The sequence below is a fragment of the Erpetoichthys calabaricus genome, chromosome 2, assembly GCF_900747795.2.
Source record: "Erpetoichthys calabaricus chromosome 2, fErpCal1.3, whole genome shotgun sequence".
In the NCBI taxonomy this organism is placed as follows: Eukaryota; Metazoa; Chordata; class Cladistia; order Polypteriformes; family Polypteridae; genus Erpetoichthys; species Erpetoichthys calabaricus.
The window spans coordinates 3,192,046-3,207,130 of NC_041395.2; the positions used below are offsets into that span (position 1 = coordinate 3,192,046).

At 41.9% G+C, this 15,085-nt stretch overlaps 2 protein-coding genes across 2 annotated transcripts in view; both read left to right on the top strand.

The window, feature by feature from the left end:
- Positions 1 to 3,075, top strand: part of LOC127526859 (uncharacterized) — an 84,506-nt gene extending 81,431 nt beyond the window's left edge. Inside the window, exons 27-28 of the mRNA XM_051924009.1 lie at positions 391 to 531; positions 2,712 to 3,075. Of these exons, the coding sequence (XP_051779969.1) occupies positions 391 to 531; positions 2,712 to 2,911 (341 nt within the window). The 3' untranslated portion in view covers positions 2,912 to 3,075. The remainder of the gene's footprint in view (positions 1 to 390; positions 532 to 2,711) is intronic.
- A 9,562-nt stretch (positions 3,076 to 12,637) lies between these two features.
- The window catches only part of LOC114669451 (uncharacterized), a 79,456-nt gene continuing 77,008 nt past the window's right edge, over positions 12,638 to 15,085 (top strand). The window contains exons 1-2 of the mRNA XM_051924010.1: positions 12,638 to 12,771; positions 13,822 to 13,929. Coding sequence (XP_051779970.1) covers positions 13,875 to 13,929 — 55 coding nt within the window. The 5' untranslated portion in view covers positions 12,638 to 12,771; positions 13,822 to 13,874. The remainder of the gene's footprint in view (positions 12,772 to 13,821; positions 13,930 to 15,085) is intronic.

A 15,085-nucleotide genomic window follows, 5' to 3' on the forward strand; every position in this document is an offset into this window, starting at 1 on the left:
CCGAGCAGACTTTTTCTTCAGTAACATTTCTAAAAGTGTAAGACATTAAAACAATAAAATGAACAGCAGTTGGAGAAAGCTTTACAAAACTACCAAGACGCACGGAGGACACCGGAAAGGCACAGCATGTAGAACTGCTGACTCGCAACATTTGGGCCAAGGCTCAGTTCTAAGTTGCTTTTTCTTTCTTTGTTAAGGAGACTCTGTACTGTGCAGCTATCTTGTCCGCAGTGTCTTCAATCCACGTGTTTCAGAGTGAGAAACCACTCACGTCCTTTTCTAACAGCCTTTTCAGGCAGGAGCAGTTGAAACAATCCTGTGTCACAGGTCAGATAAGAGACGTATGTGGCCATGGCTCTGTTTTTTTATTGCTAAATGTTTTTTCTGCAGGTTCACATAACAGCAGCAGGTTTGAGCGGGATTGTGCAATCATAAACAAATGTAACACGGTGGCGTCCTTTAACTGTGGAGTTGTCAGTGAGACATGGATCACTGAATGCTGCGACACTGACTTTTGTAACAATCAAAGTGGTAAGTAAGCCTTTGGTACTCAATCGTATTTCATGTCTGCATCTTTAATTAAATGAAACAACATCAAGAATTTGAGAAGCAATGGAAACTTTTTATAACTATCAGGCAAAATGTACAAACATCTCATAAATTGGACTGAAAACTCAAAACTGATATGTGAATCGGGTCTGGTGTGCAGTACAGTAAGTGCTGATGCAATGAAAGGCTTGGGCCAGTGAATGTCCAGGCTCTCTTAGACAAGGCTTTTTGAAGAGAAGTCTGCCTGCCTAAATCAAAATGAAAGTGGACAGTCGCCTTGCAGAGCAGGGCATCCACTTATATATTTGAACATTAGGACAATGTCAATGAGACTAAGCCATTCAGCCCAACAAGCTCGCTAATGCTATACTGTACATGAGATTTCTTAACAAAAACATCAAGGAGTTCTGTGGACGAGAACAGAACATTCAGCCCAACAAAGCTTGCCAGTCCTACCAACTTAATTCCTCCAAAAAACATCAAGTTGAGTTTTAAAGGCCCCCTCGGTCCTGCTGTCCACCACACTACTTGGTCACCTAGTGTGTTTACAGCTCACTGTGTGCGAGGTTTTGTGGAATTGACCCTTCATGACTTTCTCACCATGTCCCCGTGTTCTTGTTGATCCTCTGGACTAATTCCTTTAAGAATTTTAAACACTTCAGTCGGGTCACCTCTTCCTCTCTGTTTGAATTAGCTTCGTTTGTCTTTCCTCCTCAGCCATAATTCAGCCTATTCGCTCTTCTCTGGACTTTCTCTTGTGCTGCTTTGTCTTTTTTGTAATATGGAGATCAAAGGTGTGCACAGTACTCCAGGTGAGGCCTGACAGTGCGTTATGAAGATTAAACCTGAAATTGTTCTCCTCCAGTCAGGGCGCTATATAACCTAACATGCTATTTGCTTCTTAATTGTGTCTGATAGTGATGAGTCTACTGTGACTAGCTGGTCCTTCTCATAAGGTTTCCTTTCATGTTTCAAAGGTCACATTGTGTATTCATATCTAACATTTATATGTCCATGTTTAATATTTTATATTTATGTCATCGTCCACAAATCTGTCTACTCCCGTCTTCTGTCCGGGTCCCACTATAAAGATATAACTTCTCTTTGTTTGTTTGTCTGGATAATTGTTAGGTTTAGAATTCGACTGATTGCAAACGACTCGTAAGCTGACATAACAGCTATCGGAGCGCTCTGTTCTCTCCTGTGTTCACGACCAGCACTGAAATTGCAGTCTTAGCAGCTCGCTGAATGTTAGGCAGCAGTAAACGATACAACGGCTTTCTCAGTGAAAACGACGTGACAGTCGGCGTTTCTGTTCAAATAAGGCCAGGCAACGTGTGTCACTGATGTTTCCCCAATGTTTGTATAACCGCTCATGGGGCTAAGAAAGCAGAACTCAACCTGCCGTCATGCAGACTCGCCCCACAGCTTGTGACTTACAGCCTGTGCTGTCAAGCTGGGCACAGAAGAAGTAGGACAGCTGGTTTGGTGCTGATGACGGTGTCCACAAAGTAACGGCAGCAGATTGGTTGCTGAAAAACATCAAGGACAAAACTGGTTTACCCTGAATGAACTGGAAAGAAAATTAGAAAGAGCTGAGGCACCTCGAAGGTTTATTTAATGTTCAAAAATGAAGAAAAAGGCAAAAAAGGGTTTAAAGGTCATTTCAGACTACAATCATATTAGTGACTGGCAAAGATGGCGGTACCACACCTTAAAAGGAGGCCAGACCAGACGGGGTGGGGCCTTGAGAAGGTAACCTGGAAGTGATGTCACCGGGACTGGTGATTGTCCAATCTGTAAGAAAAAAAGGAGATGATGCATTAGGCAACAGCGCCAGCCCTCAGCTCGGGGTGGCATTGCGACTAGATGAGCCCTCAAGCTGTCTCCCAACACCTCCATTTCTCACGATGGGTGTATTAAACATTTCTGGATTTAGGATGAGTCCTTTCTTTTTAGTCATATGTTGATGTTGTTTGGATTTAAAGGTCATTTCTATTGAGATCCACTAGAGATTCCTGCACTCCTGTATTCATTCAGGCTCTGCTCATTTTTTAAACTATAAATGTCAAGAGTGAAGTGTGATCTTCTAGGAAGTCCTAACTGCGATGCGTGTAAGACGGGCCCAGTCTGACCATTTTTCTTTGTGTTTTTATTTTTAGTCACATATCATGGCTACAATGAATCCAATGGCCTTGTGTGTTGTGCAGACCAGAGATGCCAGACGACTGTAAACTGCACAGGTCTTGAAGACAGCTGCTTCATAGGAGGTAAGGACCACGCTAAGAACACGGAGGGCCTGTTAGCTCAAGCTGCCCTCCCACTTAGGTGTCACCCTAAGCCAACTGCTTCTGAAGACTGAGGACTATAAGGGACAGAATCGGCCGTGGCACCTCTGCTAACATTATACTTCTTTCAATCCAAGAATAACTGTGTTGTTAATTCTGCATTTCTCTTATTGCATTTATATTTTCTAACTAAAACATTCTGAGAGATGAGAAACAATTTGTAAGAAATGTGCTCTGTCTAATCGTTGAGTAAAGTTGAGAACACTGCTAGAGTCACATATTCAGGTTTATTATCAAGTAATTCAAAAATCGACTAACATCACGCAGGATTTTCAGATCCGTTCAATTACATTCAAGAGCCCCTCACAGCAGCATCATGTGCAAGGCAGGAGTCACGTCATGGGCCTGTGCGAGTGACAACGGCTCATGTGAGGAGTTTGAGGCACTGCGCATGTCACACTTTGACGTCTGATTTGTTTTGGGCACAAATGAATGGCAGATTGACAAAAAGAAGCCAATTCAACGTGCAGCTTTCAGTTTTACCACCATAAACACCTAGAAGTGAGCCTCTCTTTACCTGATATAGTGCCACTCATTGAGCACAGCATCTCAGGGTGCTTTACAAAGAAATGATGGATATATTTCAAAATAAACACTTCAAAAGCCTTCGGTTAATCTTAACAATGAAAGACAAAAGTGAACACACGTAAAGAAAAAAGTGAGCAGTGGAGTGGAGAAGATGGAAGGCCTGGGAGACTTGCTGGGAGTTGAAGTTTAGCAAAGTGACAGAAGAACTGGATGACCAAAATGATCAGAATGCCAGACAGGGCAGCGGGTTTGGACTTTATAATATAAAATTGTCATTGGCCAATTTCCTTGAATGTGAAATGATTAGACCAGACTTTCACTTGCAGTTGGCCAATCTGAAATCACCAATCAAGTGACAGAGTGTCGGAGAAACTCGAAAGCTCAAGTTCACAAAGTCGCACAGTGCCTGAAATAAAAAAGAAATCACATATCAAAGTCGCAGTGAAAAGGCGAGTCGTAGCCCACCGTCTGAGTGTCATATGAAAGCTTATTAGGGTACAGACAAAAAAAATAGGCACACAGTGGGAAAAAAGCACGAAATGTCAACTTTAATCTCGAAATTTCCGCTTTAATTACATAGTTTATTTTGTCATTAAAGTAGAACATCATAAACTTCATCTTAAAATCATTTAATTTACTAGTTTCTCAAATCCCATCGTAACTAAAGTAGCACATTAAATGCTTTGTTCTGTGTTTGATCTTCTATGTGCTCTATGTGTGTGAATCACTACCTGCTTCCGTTCTTTCTCTTTCTCCAACAGGACACAGAATCCATTACATTCGTGATATTACAGCTCTCTGAATAATTAAAATACTGAGATGTATACGTGATATCTTTTTCATGATGATAGGAATGAAAGCGTGTTATTAAACATGGGAACACGGTGGCGCAGTGATTGTTCATATCTCACGCAAGAGGCTTGCTGCGCCATGTGCGACCTTCGATGAAATAATTTATCACAGCAGTACTGTCTCTTTCAAACGTACTAACCTCCAATTCCTGTCCTTACTTTTCTTTCTCCAAATACCTAAATCACCACACAATCAGCTCTGTAATAGACGTGAAGCCATCTGTACGCTTAGAACGCCGATTCTTCAAAACTTTTAAGGAACATTGAAATATCTTCAAAGTACGTGTTTAATTATTCTATCTATCTGTCCTACCAGTGTCGCGCCAGCCCAGCAAGAATAAAGCACGAGGTATAGAATAATCTGTGAACTAGCCAGCGCTGCGGCACCGTGTCCTCACATGTTTGATTATTAACAATATAGATTATTTAAATGAAGTTAAAGTTATATCTGTATAATATAATCAACATATTTTGCTGCATTTCATCTTAAAAATGATATCGTCATCATATGTAAATACGCGCTTTATAAAGTGGTGCAGGTTGTGTAATATTATAACTGTAGTGCAAGTTTACAGTGAGGTGATTGTACTTATAAGTCCAAACAGTTCTACAAGGAGCACTTGATGGACTGACTGAGTGCGTTTAAAGTTCTTGGAATGAAACTGTTTGTGAACCGCGAGGTCCGCACAGGAAAGGCTCTGAAGCGTTTTGCCGTGGCTGAGGCAGCGTCTGCTTGATGCTGTATTCCTGATAATTCTCTTTCCGATCAGCTGCTGCTGTGATTCCCCACTCAGATACAGTGATATAAATACTCCAAGTGGTGCAGTGAGAGTAATATGGAAAAAGATGATCTGCTGTGGCAACCCTTAACGGGAGCAGCTGAAAGAAGAAAAAGAAGGTGCAGTGAGAGTAACAACGCTAAAGCAGTTATGATATTTGGAATACTATGGCTATTCCCTGGACCATTATATTATTACAGGTTAATTACAATCAGATGCATTACACTTATAAACAATATGCAGTGTGGAAAGTCTTCCAATAAAGAATGAAACGTTCACTAAAACAAAGTTTTGGGGACCGTCCCCTTATATTGTCCTGCAGACAAAGTAGCAAAATAAATGATCAAAGAGAACCAAAGAGGTAACATTTGACACTGTTTATCTGACAAAATGGCATTTTTATACAGTATTGAATTATGGGAATAGGAAATGGTTAGCAGGATGTGACGTTGCAGCAGGAAGCAGAAACAGCGTCGTTTGATGAAACCGGAAGTGATGTCTTTTTGAAGCGTCGGAAGTGACGTCAGTTCATGTGACCGGAAGTGACGTCGTGACGGCCATTTTGGAACCTGGAAATGTTGGAAATTATTTTTCCTCGGTTTTCCTGTGGAGAGAAGAGATTCCAGTAAGTACCACGTGACAACCCTTCATCTCGCGATGTTTCACTCACCTTTAGGCTTTTTGACTGCCTCCTAATCGCACGTGTGTGACAGCAGTTAGTTTCAGTGTATTTATAATGCCGCGTCAGGAATGTGGATCTAAAAAGGAAAGGGTAACCACACAGGAACAGTAGCACTGCTTTGATGCTGGATGCTGCCATTCTCCAAAACAGAGCAGAGAACTTGCGTACGCCAGGGTATGAGCTACCGTGGAAATGTGCATGGCTTTACGCCAAGTTAAGGTTTTATACATTGCGATTTGAGCGTGGAAACGTTCGCATGTAACATTTTTGTGTGTACGCACCGTTTATACATGAGGTCCCAGTTGACTTAACTGGAACATCTTATAAGTTCTGAGAGGAAAAGTAGAGTACCTGGAAGACAACCTGCACAAACATGGGGGGTATGCAAACTCCACATGGACGACAGCCAAGGATGGGATTCCAGCACGGGTTGCTGACTTCCATCATGCAGCTATTTTCAAGGTGTACATTTGAAAGCAAAGAATTCGAAACGTTATTATGGATATTATATGAATTTTCAGCTTTTTTCATTTCAATTCGCTGAGTCCAGGCTCAATGTACTGTAACACATTTAATGGTTAAATACATTTACATTTATTGACTTTAATTACATTTATTGATGCTTTTATCTAACGCAACATAATGGAGTAATCATCAGTTTGAGGAATGATAAAGATGGAGAGTTACAGAAGAAGGAGACATTATTGATCATCACAAGTAAAGAGCTCAGAACCAAATGGAACAACACAAGACTAGTTCATCTTCTCTTAGCTAACAAGAGCCCATCATCAACAACTCGACAGACATTCACAGAACCAGAGGACCTTCAAATGCTTCTCAACACACTGATGGTGCCAGCGTTTCGGATGGAGGTGGGCAGCTCCTTCCATCAGCCAAGAGCTCCACTTGTGGCCTAAGGTTTGATACCACGCTGAGGGGGCATCACCAGAGACCGTTCACTGGCAGACCTGACTTGGGCGAGAAGGAGTTTAGGAATTTATGGGTGCCTCCATACACATGGGTGCTGATCCACTGACTACTCCTCAGCATCAAAGAACTGAACCTAACGAGTGCTGCTACAGGGAGCCAGAGGAGTGACCTGAGAAGAGGAGGGCCATTTTGGCTTATTGAAGACAAGATGTGAATCGCCTTCAGTGGCTTGGCAGCAAAATGTAGGTACTCATCTTGTATGGAGTTTCCTGGACCAGATGTGATGCGTTGTACTCCGTCAGATACACTTTGATTTTACAAATGTCATAGAGAGTGAACCCGCATGAGGAAGAGTGAGTTTTAAATGAGGTCGGTGAAGGAGAGCAGGCCATCCATCATCACCCTAAGGCTGCATGCTCACTTGCCATGTCAGATTTATTTCCAAATAAAGTCTTAACCCAATAGTATGTGGAGGTAATTACCCACAAGGCCAGGGGGTGACGTGGTCCAATAAACCCATTTCTGTTATCTCTGCAGGCCAAATACGCGAAAACCTACCTGATTTAACAGCAACGATGCCACTTCCAGTTCTGGCCTTTTGATGACATCACTTAAAACCGCCATCATCTCACTAATGAAATCCGTTCAGCTGTGGGACTCCAACAGAGCACTACTTGATTTACTTCTTACCCTTTAACAATGAGGGACAATATAAGGGTGGCTGCCCCAAACCTTTTTTGTGTGTTGAGACGTTGATTCTTTCACAGCACATATATAAAAATGTTCATTTAACATTTTTTGTTATTCTTTTTGAAGTTTTTCTGTTTTAAATTAGCAGAGTTATAGGAGGGAAAATAACAGAGAGCACCGTTGCCTCAAAATGTATCTCTGCTGTAAGAGGGAGCCTGCGATGCTGTTGACTGTTTGTCTGCTTTTGTCCCTCTGCACAGAAGTCTACCTGGGATGCATCACAAGAAACATGTGTGGAAGACGAGCCTACATTGCTCAACAGTTTGAAACGTTTCTTGGAGATCAAATAAGCTGCTGTGACAGTGATCTGTGCAATACATACTGTAAGTATCTGTAATGGCGGTCACTGCCTGTCACTCTGTTTATGAAGAGATGCAATGTTAGTACACGGAGTTCATTTCTGCAGGCTCTTAGTTGGCTTTATATGAGCAATACCATGAAGTTTGCTTCTCTTCACTCACTTCAAGTTTACAAAGATGTTTTTCTTGAATGTGTTAGAGTTGCTTAAGGGTCAGCTGACAAAATCACGCTGCTTCTTGGCATACGTTATCATGACAATGACTACCTGAGTATGGCTGTCGTTTTTGTATTTGGTGCCTTTCTGAAATAAAGGTAAGTTTTTCAAGTGAGGTCAGTTAAGGTGTTGACATTCATTTCACATCTGGAGTTGAGTCACTTGTGCAGAAACTGAACTGGCGTCAAATACTCTGACCAGCAGTCAGGACCACGTGGACAATCCACAGTTTTCAATGGCACAGTAATGTGTGTCAGTAAGACGTAGTTTCCAGTACATGGTTATGGTGCCCATTAGGTTTAGTTCACAGACCTGCAACATGTCATTAAGCCAGAAATCAAAGACCACAAATCACGCTGCTGCCTCTTAAATTCAGGTACTCACTTAGCACGTGACTGACTGACTCTAAATGTGTCTGAACAACTCAGAATGAAGCTCTGGAACCTGCCAGTTGTCTCATTGGGCAACCATTGGTGTCCATTGTATGAAGTGAGAACAAGCCAGTCAGAGGAGGAGAAAAAGCCAAAGTTAAACAGTAGGAATGATGCCGCCTCTCGTTTACTTTTCCAGATCAAACGTGCTACACTTGTACCTCGCTGTATTCCTGGGAGTCATGTGAAAACCAGACTTCTTCATGCAGTTCTCATTTCGACAGTTGTGCAAGTGTCATGGAGTCCAGCAGTCTGGGTAAGTGTACTGCGGAGACCTTCAGGGATGTCAGCTTCACGTTTACCGGGAGTCCTCATTGCAGTCTGACTAGTGGGCTATGAGTTGCATTTTCAATCTTGAAAGATCTTAGTGAAGTCAAATCCTAAAGCCACAACCACTTTAAAACTCTGGGGTTGGTCCAGCAACTTTAACTCTTTCTCTTAAATAATAATTCTGTACAAGTCACTTTAACTATTAAAGAAAATGCATCCTTTGATTCACTGCGATTTTCACACTGCACATCTGACGGCCTCGATCTGATGAAGATGTACAAAGCTTGTAGGCACTTTTGTCAGTTTTTGAAGTAAATCATTTCAGGAGGCACTGATCAGCTGCTATATATTGGATTCATGAAATAACATTTTTTACATCTAAGAGGTTAACCATTACCTTTAAATGCAGGATGATCTTTGGATTCCTGTGGCCTTCCAGGTAGCTCAAAACTATTAACAGCAGGTGGCATCGGCTGGAGGTATCTTAACAGGCTGACATGACTGACAAGTGAGGACCCTGACACGTTACTGTTAAAATGTCCAGTTTTGACTTGTCGGCTCTTTCAGGCTTCTCAGGACATTCTTTTGCTTGTTTGTCCTTTTGTGTTCTCGTATTTCTGGTGCCTTAAAGAGTACAGCACTGGAGACTGGGACTTGTTGAAGAAATCAGGTGATGGGGATGGATGAGCTTGTTGGCCTGACTGGCCGTCCTCATCAGATTTTTTTGTTGATGATTCTTAAGACTAGACATGGCAGGCTCTTCAAAATTATGAACATCTAAGTTTAAACTGATGGTTTTTTTTGTGGCCATTTTGAATCCAGTTACTGAAAATAAAGTTCATTCACAGAGTCCTACATCCAAGTCGTCAATTCAGGGTGGTGGATGGCCAGAGCCTGTCCTGACAGCACTGAATGCAAAGCAGGTGTTCTCGATGTGGTCAAAATGTATCATTCTACATGATTTCCAGTTATTTATTTAGCAAACACCTTTTATTCAAAGCGACTTACAACATTCAAGGTCCAATCAGTTCCATTCCTTTTGTTTTTCCCATTGAAGCACAGGTGGGTGAAGTGACTTGCTCAGGGTCATACAGTGGGATTTGAACCCACAACCTCAGTGTCTGAAATCCACTGGACCACACTACCTGCCAGTTGCTAATCGATTCTGTTGTTCATCTTGAAATTATTTTTATAACACACTGAGGTGCATTTGTGAGGCTTTGCTTCAGAGTTTGTCATTTTTATTAATTTTCCACTTAGCTAAGAGAGTTGTTGTGTTTGTCTTATTGGATTATTAAGGAACTTGTCATTTAGCCCGTTACAATAACGGGTGCTAGAACAGTAGTGCATAAACATTAGTAGGAACTGTCTATATTAAATGGCAAGGGACTTTGACCTCATTCTTTTTGTTGGTCGTATTTTTCTTTCTTTCAGCCTTTCTTTTGTTGATGTTTACTTACTGAGCTGACCGTTCTTCGTGGGCTGCCGCCGTGTATTGTGTGTCTTTAATTTTCTGTGACAGTAATACTGTCTTGTGCGTCAGTAATATACCTTTAATTTTCTCTGGCGGTAATACAGGCGTGCGCGTCGGTAGTATGCCTTTAATCTCCTCTGACAGTAATACTGGCTTGTATGTGGCTGTAATGTGCGTCACTGCATTGTGTACCTTTAAATTCCTCTCGCAGTAATACTGGTTTGTATTTCCGTAAAATGCCTGTAACTTTCTCTGACAGTAATATCGCGCATCGCACCGAGCCCCACGCATGCACACTTCACCAGAAGACACACACACAGACACCTGGACGCACAAAGGGATTTTATTAAAGAGGATGTGAAGATGGAAAAGTCATTTTCCTGGAACTGTGATGGCCGTATTTTCTGTATTTCTGAGAATTATTTTTCTGGATTTACTCTACTGTTAATTTTTAAATTAGTGGCCACATACTTATTAAACTACAGAACATTCAAACACATCAACCCATCTGTTTCGAGTCTTGAGAGTCTGCAGTGCACCAAATGGCCTCCTCTTGTTTCTTAAGGTTCTCTTGTTCTTTTGATGAAAATCACACAAATCAAAGAGCTCTGACTGAACCAATGATTTACTAAATGAAACAGGAAGACAGGCAATGGAAGAAAGGGCCAATTAGCCATTGAGAAGAGGTCACACCTAATAAAGTCCAAAAGTATCTCGGTGGACCCTCAGTGCTATCCTTCACAGGAGTCCAACTGAAGTCCATGATAGCAGTTCCTTCATACAGCTCTGAACCGGTCGCTGTGATTGCAACACTGGTGTTGTGTCACTCAGAGGAGAGGAACCACAGAGCTCATTATCTAGTAAAGTCCAGAAGGTGTTGACTTCCTCACACGTAAGTCATGAGCCAAGTCTTTATAGATTACACACTGACTTACCGTCTTTAAAGGGGATGTCAGGATACCAGCAGCCTAGTCCGACAAACACAACCTCTCACTGAGAAGGTATACAATCTGAAAATAAGAACTTAGATAAATCATTTATAACACAAAACAAATATACAGTTATTAACAAAAGCTCACCCCAGTAACCCACAATAACACACACAAACACAGAGCAAGCACAATCCAGTTATCAGTTGTGGATAAAACAATCCAAGTGAAGAACCCTTAGGACATATGGAAACTTTGTCCTACCGTATGATTTGTAAAGGTCAATAAAGCAAAGAGCGCGTGCCATTTGATGTCAACTCCTAATGGACAGTGCAGTGGAGCACTCCAAACAATGTGACAAAGGACACTAAATCCCCAAGAGAACTGTAATCCTTAGTGTTGAATGATGATGAGAAATACAATCTGAAATGTACAAGGCTGCAGCTGTAGATTGAACAGACACACCCAACAAAATCCTCCTTCTTCTTAAAAGCCAGCGTCCTTTTGAAATCACCACCATATTAGGCTCCTTCCCAGTCCTATGAGGCAGAGTGGTGGCTCTGAGGCTAGGGATCTGCACCAGCAATCGGAAGGTTGCCAGTTCAAATCCTGTCAACATTGGAAGTGAATCTTCTCCGTTAGACCCTTGAGCAGGGCCCTTAACCTGCAATTGCTTCATCCTGGGTATGACATTAATCTGCATCCAGCCCTGCAAGCAGGTCCTCCAAGTTACAGGGAAAAACTTGGGGGTTGGTGGCTGGAGTTAAAAACCTCACACTGTTGGTTCAGAGGTGTCACCCGCTGCACTCGGGTCCCAATCCAATTGGTTCATCGTGTGGTGGGTGCGGCAACATGCTATCAATGCATGCTCCATCCAGTCCTATAGGCTGACTGGAACTGCAGTTCTTTTAGGCAGGTCTGTTATCTGTTTTTTCATGTTATAAATGTTTTCTATTGCTATAATTATTAAATTACAGAACTGCCATCATGGATTGTAAATTTTTTTATTGTGTAAGCCGCCATTTTATGTGGTTTTGCATGGCTGTGGCCATATTGTTTGCAGTTGTAACATAAAGTTTTATGTGATATATCCTCACCTATATAAGATGGTGGCACACTACACTCTGTGCCCACATATTGTGTTCAGTCTTTGTCATGTGTTTAACTAATCAAAAGAACCTTTTTAGAGAGTTAAGATCTACAGTGTGTTTTCTTGATTTAGAATTTTTGGATTATGTTTAGGTTTTGGTATTTTGATTGAACTTTTCCTGACTTTTCACCTTCACCTCTTGAGAAAATGATGTTTTCTTACCTCCATATCTTGTGCAAAAATGTTTGTTCCTGCTGTTTTCCATGGGTAGAAAAACACCCCACAAGTTCCCCTCATGTCATCTGTCTTATTATCATATACTCATTTTTCTTGTACATTGCAGATGTTTTGGAGTCCAGTTAATTGATTTATGATCTCTTAAAGCCCTTGATGTTAGTAACAGTAAAAAGCTGGTGGAGGCAGGAAGATCGTGATGATTGTCTGATGGGTCTCATGTCTTATGGGCTGTCTATTGTTGTCTGATGGGTCTCATTTCTCTCTGCAGGTTGGAGCGGTTACACTCTTTTCCAGCAACTCTGCTTGCCCTGGGACAGCTGTAATCTGAATGTGTCTCTCAACTACGGATCCGGGAGCATCACTTGGAAATCAGAGTGTTGTACTTCTGATCTTTGTAACAATGGGAAAGGTTAGAATGAGAACATTTTAAAATAAATTTTGGTATCTTTTCTTTTCATTTCATTTCATTGGAGGCTTGACCAATGCATTCAGAAATGTGAGCATGGCGTTTAGCACCGTGTGGTCTTCCAGGTTCAAAGCCATTTTTTAAAATGCAAGTGACATGGGGAGTCTTACTGCATGGGGAGTGTCATTCGTAAATTCATATAAATAAGGCAGTTTTAACCTGGTCAGAATCCCTGGAATTACCAGGTCAGACCAACTTCTTTCAGGCACATGTGGTAAGACCTCCTGACCACTACAAATCACTAGAAAGGAAAGTGCAGCACTGTGCAGATCATCTAACAGGGTGGGCAAAATGGAGGCTGCTGGGGAGACCTGGCACTCAAGAGTAATTTGAGGGTTCATGGGTATAGAGGCAACAGTCAGGAGAAGAAAGAATTTGGAGCTGATGTTCCTGGTGCAGACAGAGGGATACCACTGACTGTAGAAATCATTCTGGGACTGGATTAGAACTGGAATAAGGTTCAAATCACCTCAACATCAGTGGCAAAGTGTGTCTGCAGTTAGGAGAAGAGTGGGGTTGAGAGACCAGAGTCACAAGAGATGAAAATGGGAGTAATGAGGACACATGGACTGGCTGCTCCACTAGAAAGAAACGCAAAGGTTCAAGAACAGTCTAGGCAGGCCCAATCAGCCTGGAGGTTTTTATTTTGCTTATCTCTCCTGGGTTTTTAATGATAATTAGGTATAAAGCCAAACTGTCACTCTGCTGCAAGAAAGCTTATTAGTGTCCTTTGCTTTGACATATAAGGCAATGGCCAAGTTGCAGCCCACACATGATTTGAACCCAAGGGACAGCTGACTAAGTAGACTTGAAGAGAGCTTTACTGAATGGCGTAACTGATCTCAGATAACCACTTCCATGTTGTTCACTGGTTCCCACATGTTGGGCTCTGTTTTTGTGTTCACATGCCTTCTTTTAACAGATTGTTGACTCTGGTAATCAAAGGAATATCCTAATCTGACTACCATTTTTTATTTGTCTACTTGATGCCAGTCAACATATCAAGTGAGCCAAATGGCCTGGTGTGCTGCGCGGGAAATGACGTGATGTGCCAGACCACCGTGAGCTGCAAGGGAGTTGAAGACCACTGCTTCATCTCAGGTACAAAACTCAGCCGCTTTGTATTTCATTTCTCTTTTCATTTTCTTTTCTTTTTTCTATATATTCATATATAATTGTGGTATATATACACACTCTGAAAGTGAGAACTTGATGTCTGCACCTTATTAATCTGTGCATGTGATGAGTGGACTCTGATGTGGCCTGTTATGAGGGTGTAAAGCCAATTAAATGGGGAGACAGAGAGAAAGAATAGCACGATATAACAGATAGATAGATAGATAGATAGATAGATAGATAGATAGATAGATAGATAGATAGATAGATAGATAGATAGATAGATAGATAGATAGATAGATAGATAGATAGATAGACAGTCCCAGCCCCAGTGAGGTGCTCTTCAGATGGATTTCTTAAGGTATTAAAGACCCCAAGTCGTGTTTCTTGACACACTTCTGCTGAATAATTTATTGGCCTAAAGTCCTCAGTGTTGATGTGTCAAATGTGTGCAGCTTTGTCTATATTGGCACTCAGTTTTGTCTTCATTCCCTCCTTCACTATGACCTCAAGGGGGTCCAGAGTGCTGCCCATAACCTAGATGCCCTTTTAATTAGCTTGTTGATCTGGTGGTTCTCTCTTGAAGTGATGTTACCAGCCCAGCACACCCCACTGGCCATCACAGAGTTATAGAAGGTGTGGAGGATGTCACTTCCCAAATTAAAGTAAAACAGTCTCCTAAAGAAAAACAGCCTGCTCTGCCCGTTCTTCCTCAGTTCCTCTGTGTTCTGAGACCTGTCCAACCTGTCACCAATGTGGATCCACAAGTACTTGCAGGAGTGGACCACCTCCAATCCACACCCTGAATAGTAATCAGTGATGGAGGCTCTTTACGGTGGTGAAAGTCAGTAAACAGTTCCTTGGTTTTGCAGATGTTAAGTTGCAGAAAGTTCTCCCTCTGACTCCTCTCCTCCATCTCATCCCCCTTACCAATAAACCCCATAGGTGCAGACTCATTTCTACAAATGACATGTCCTGCTGTTGTACTGTATTTCTAGTCAAAGGTGCACAGAGTGAAGAGTAAAGCAGACTGGCCTGTTTCATGTGGTGCTCCAGTTTTGCTCACTCAATCCTAGAGTCTCACAGATGGTGGTCTGCCTGACTGATAGTCCGTCGTCATCCAGGACTCCACTGGCTCACC